General features: G+C 41.6%; 1 protein-coding gene across 1 annotated transcript; it reads right to left on the bottom strand.

Annotated features, from left to right (window-relative positions):
• Positions 1-102: 102 nt before the first annotated feature.
• LOC120667545 (syntaxin-32-like) lies at positions 103-3,016 on the bottom strand. The gene is made up of 5 exons (XM_039947601.1): positions 2,830-3,016; positions 1,540-1,790; positions 1,296-1,447; positions 790-981; positions 103-262 (listed from the first exon to the last, which is right to left on the bottom strand). Exons 1-5 carry the CDS (start codon positions 3,014-3,016, stop codon positions 103-105), a joined length of 942 nt encoding a protein of 313 aa, XP_039803535.1.
• Positions 3,017-5,804: the final 2,788 nt, after the last annotated feature.

The following is a 5,804-nucleotide window of genomic DNA, read 5'->3' as shown; positions in this document are numbered from 1 at the left end:
CTCAGAAAAAACGCTATGTGTTTCAATGTGGAAAATATCAATCGGTGAAAATGCTGTACTGCACTGCATCAGCTGTGATATGTATCGGGATTTGCACAGGTATCACGTGATGAAGAGCACAAATATCAAGAGGAAAATAATGAGCACAATGAAGATCTTGCTCATCAGCCACCTGTTAGATGATATATTGTTGAGATGCTTGAGGAGTTGCTCTTGGGCACCCTCTACATTAACAAGAGTGTCATCCATGTTCTCATCGATCCTATCATGGAGAGCAAGAGAATTTATCATTATCTAATAAAAGATAAATAAGTAAAATTAATGCAACTCTTATGGCTTTTTTTTTCAAATTATGTCAGAGTTCTATAATGTATTTGAGATGGCATCTGGATTTGAACAACATGAATTCTCTTTTTCTTCTAAAAGGGGAGTGCAGGAGCTTTGTCTTGTTATTACAAGCAGGGACCGAAACCGACCACAACAGTCATCAAAGAAAGGAATATACTACATGTTCAATGATGATGGCAATAAAAACAAGATATACCAACTAACAAGCAATGAAAAGGTTGGCAAACATTTTGAGTTCAATAAGAGTATTAGTGGGATAGAAAATCACTTGCAACTAAAAAGCTTAAGTGATCAATCGATTATCATGCATGGATCTCAGACGATTTCCACTTCAAACAGTGAAAGTACCTTATTATTGAATGGGTTTCCAATACCAACATATATATCATATAAATAGAAGGATAAAATAATTAAGACGAAAGAATGTTCCTGAGGTATAACCTGATTGCTACCTCTCCTTGCTGAGAAACCATAGTTGCTAGTTGTCTGAAAATTTGGGTCAGCTCGTTGGTGGTTGATTCCACGTTTTGAATAGCCCCTGCTCTGCTCTGTATGTAATTGTGCTGCTGGACAGCTAACTGCTGCTGCTGCTGCTGCCCAGATGAACAAGATATATCACCTCTATTTCTCTGCCTGGCCAACAAACAAATCAACAGAATTGAAGTCATCATTTAACCCCGGGTGCGTAATTGGGACTGAATGCGAAGTACTTCAAAATGATCGCTGTTATACGATCATATATAAGGAACATTCAAACAGACAATACAACCAATTGTTATGCTTCTATTGGTGTACTAGAATGTATTTTGGAGCACTACCATATCAGGGTCATAAATTCGAAGCAAGAGTGTGTAACAGGGGAAAAAATGCTAGGAGTCCAGAAAAATGGACGTGGCTGCCCCAAAATTACACCACTACAAACTTTGATGGTTCGCAACAGCATGTACCTTTGAAACAAAGAGTTAGAAGCAGAGTTAACAGCCCATGGTGCACAAGCTATGGACTCAGATGGTTGACCCTGCTTGACGGAAGGATTTGATCCGTCCCCTGAAGCTGACAATGAGAAAAAATTTCTTCTGTCTTGATGGACCCTCAAGATCTGCAAATTATGGTATATATACGACTATGTCTCAACTGCATAAATGAATGGAATAATGGACTGAAGTAAGCAATACTTGACATAAATCTGACCTTTGCCCTCGTGGTCAAAACTTCGTTGAATTCCTTTGTGGTGTTCGTTAGGCTTTCTTTCAGGATGTCTACTATCACAGTTGAATGATTCGCTGCATCTTGTGAAATTTTTCCACCCTCGCTTTGTGATTTGATGAGGATCTGAAGGTCTAAAACAGCAGCCTTCAAGGCAGTGATGTTCTTGTTGACTGCAGCAGTCAGATTTTGTATACCGGCAGTAGGGTCATCAAAAACAGATGTGCTCTTTGCCACTGAAAACAGACACTAGAACAACATCAATCAGGGCATCCAAAAATAATGAAAAGAACAACTGCAGGGACTCAAAATAACCTTTTGCACATCTAAAATGCGACAACCATAACTTCGTAGTATACCATTTAGCTCACACCACAACATTAAAAAAATCATGCAGAAATATTAGCATGTTTATTTAGATAAGATGCAAAGCAAGTAGAGATTTGTCACATAAATTATATAAATTTCTTGACTAGGCTTTCTCGGTTATTAGCAGATGATCAGAACTGCATGCTGCTTTCACCGATGTGAAGATTCGCAGCAAGTTCATCAAGTAAGCGCTAACTAAAGTGTGGTCATGGAATTCAGTGCAGAGTTCATCAGGTAAGCACTATCTCCTAACTGTCTAGGTGCATCGATAGAAATAAGTTTGATTTAAAAAAAGAAGACTAGGAATAAGTTTGGGTGGAGCGTATAATCGATCATTTGCATCAGAATTTATCCAAACGGGGACACCGTTGGAATCTACAGCGAAACCATGCAATGCTGCCAGCTTACGTCACGCTTCTACTGCCCGTAATTAGGGCCTTGTTTGGTTTGGCAACAAAACTAGCGTGCACATTTTCCGAGAGGATAATCTCGTATGCATGAAGTACTAAATAAAATCTATTTGCAAAACTTTTTTAGGGATGAGTGTAACTTTTCGCGACGAATCTAATGACGGTAATTAATTGATGATTAACTACAGTGATGCTACAGTAACCATCCTCTAATCGCGCGGTCAAAAACCTCATTAGATTCTTCAGGGTCACTAGCATGGGGTTCTGAAGTTAGTTTTGTAAACTGATTTTATTTGACACTATAATTAATGATCAAAGTTATTACTATTCCTAGCGCTACAATTGTAACGCGAACCACGAGGCCCAGATCGCAGTAGTTCCACTGTTGTGATAAGATACCAACAACAAGGCGGAGGAGGGATCAATGCAAGCAAGAGAGGATCAGGACTCAGGAGAGAGGGGGCCATGGAGCGGAAGGGCACAGGGAACTACGCACGCTGCGCGAGGTGCGCGATCTTCCTCGAGGCTTCGTTGATGCCGTGCCCGACGCCGGCGGCTCGCCTCCTGAACTCCGACACTACTAACGGCCCGGGGCCGGGAGAGCCACCGGCGGCGCCGTACGCGCCGCGGAACTCGCGCGTACGGTCGCGGCAAGACGACGGCTGGTGCCGCGGGCGCAGCATTGCCGGGGATCGAGCGAGCCGCGGGCGTCGAGAGGCAGGGTGCGGCTGGGGATGAGATCGAGATCAAGCTTGGGGTTGCCGAGTTGGAGTTGGCGCCCGGGGAGGCGAGGCGGCGTTTTGAATAGGAGAACTCGGACACGCACACGGACACGGACACCGTTGAGGAATTTCAGAATTTGACACTTAATTCACATGTCTCATGGAATTTGACACTCAATTCGTAAGGCTTTTAGAATTTGACATCGCAAATTATTTCAGTTCAAGTGTTTCTTATCCTTTTTCTTCAATTCCTTTTTTTCCTGCTCTTTTTATTCACAAGGCCATAGAAAAAGGCAGTTATACCCCTAGCCATATCCCTCATCTGATCGATCCTGACCGTACTCCTCCCTGTTCGTCTCCTCTTTCCTGTTCACTAGAAAGGCCGCGCAGCACGCAGTGGCCTGATTTTTATCTTTTATTTGTATTATATGAAATTGATTTTTATCTTTTATTTGTATTATATGAAATTTTGTTCGATACATGGAAGAATAATGTAATTAGATTGATATAATATTTTTTTAAGATTGCAATGTATGTGAGACTAATTGGTCAATTTGTTATCTCGTTTTTTTCTGCAGGTTATTGCTTAATTACTGTTAATAGGTTGAATAACTTGTGTAGTGGAACAACTTTATAGTATTAACATATAAGGTTATGTTTTTATTTTATCCGTGCATGAGATTTTTAAATGTGTCGCAGGCTAATCACTCTTTTGGCCATCGAGGTCATGTTGTACCCACTACCGAATATCGGATTTTTTTACTCGCTCCCCCGCCGGCGTCCTCCTCTCTCCCTCCCATTTTCTCTCTCTCTCCCCAGTCCCCACGGCTCGTCCCTGCTCCCTCCCGGCGCTCCCCACTCCCCTGCGCCTTCCTGCCGGCGGCGGAGGGGCCGGCGGAGGGGCGCGGCGGCGAGCAGCAGGCGGCGGTGGGACTCCTGCACCGAGCACTATCCGCCAAGTCTATGATTCGTGGATGCTGAATCAGTGTACCATCAGAGGCATAGGCTAGTGGCCGTGTTTGGTTTGGGGTGTAAAAATTTCGCGAAAACTTTTTGCATCTTTGACCACTAATTTAGAGTATTAAATAAAGTCTAATTACAAAACTACTTCCACAACTCCTCGTGTAAATCGCGAGACGAATCTAATGAGGCATTCGACCGCGTGATTAGAGAATGATTATTGTAGTATCACTGTAGTAAATGATCAATTAATTACCGTCATTAGATTCGTCTCGAAAAGTTACACCCATCCCTGAAAAAATTTTGCAAATAGATTTTATTTAGTACTCCATACATGCGAGATTCTCTTCTTGGGAAATGTGCGTGTAAAAATCACTGTAGAAACCAAACACCGCCTAACGGCTATCAAACCAAGCAAAGGATAAGGAGTGCACCTCAGCCTGAATCGTGCTTTCTGGCACCGCGAACCTTGTGCTAATCCATTTCCTAAGCAAGCCAACAAGCAAGTATCAGCTCTCTCTCTATCGGTGGACACAGCAAACACACAAGCACGCAGACGGCACCTCTTCCATTTTCTCTCTCTGTCGGTGTGTGCAGCATTAATTCTGAAATTTCTCGACACAGTTGGGCCGTTCGAGTCCCTTTTTGCCTTGCCGCCCTTGCGTAGCCCAGCGACGGCCCACGCCGGGCCGACGAGACCCGCGGGCCTTACAGGCCCATTTTACCCAATACATAAGACCTGCGTCTGATAGATTGTTGGCCCATTAATTATTACTCTGCAACTTTTCTCCCGGTAAGGCCCGCGGGTCTCGTCTCGTCTCTCTTTTGTCCCGGTCTCAAAACAAACAAATACAAAAAAAAAAGGATCGCTTCAACTTCATTGGGCTCCGAGAGTTCACGGGATTATGCACGCATTTTCGAGGCTAGTATTGAAAATTCAAAAATTGACATGTTATTGTATCTTTACTTAAAGATTATACTATTTTCTTTACCATACATCGTCATATTCATTATCATAAATTATGTCTTATTGTTAGTTAAAACAATTCAAATATGATATATCTATAATAACAATTCGATTTGTTAAGCTTTAGTAATATTATCATATACTTATTCTTATTTTTGTTTTATTTTGATGGATTGTTGTTAGCTTTTGTTTGTAACTGATACATAGCTAAATTGTATTTTATATTTAATTTTTCATAATGGTATTGGTGGGTGATTTTTAATTAGGCACAAGAGTATTTTAGGCTAATTTTTATCATAATGCTAGTGGTGGGTAATTTTAATTTTTCTATTTTTCTCCAATTAACATGGGAATTTCTAGACTTTGAGAGCGAACGTGGAGACTCTGTTTGTTGGCCAAATAATAAGATAATAGAAAATATATTTAGATTTCAAATATTTTGTTTTTAATATGATATATTGTAGCATTCTTTTTATTTTGAATATAGTGTATCATTCTTTTTATTTGTTAGATGAATAGGGTGTGTTATATATTCTTACGAGCTTGGTACTGATAAAGTATTTTCCCCCGTCGAGACTCATGTGGGAACCCGAGTGGGCAAGCACTGAGATGATTTTACTCTCGATCTTTGTGATGATGTCATGTGACACCCTGAACTCGGTTGCAACACGTCTTCGCAGCCGATTCGCAAGCGTCAGATCAGAAGACATGCGTAGCTATCCAGATTGCAGCGCGGATCAATGCGCAATCGGCGCTGCTCACTGATCACTTGCTGGTCGATCGATCGTATGAAAACAAAGCACCCGGTTGGAGAAAACTTAA

This window comes from Panicum virgatum, chromosome 3N (genome assembly GCF_016808335.1).
Source record: "Panicum virgatum strain AP13 chromosome 3N, P.virgatum_v5, whole genome shotgun sequence".
Classification (NCBI taxonomy): Eukaryota; Viridiplantae; Streptophyta; class Magnoliopsida; order Poales; family Poaceae; genus Panicum; species Panicum virgatum.
Note: the sequence above shows the minus strand (reverse complement) of the source record. Positions and strands in the feature narration are given on the sequence as shown.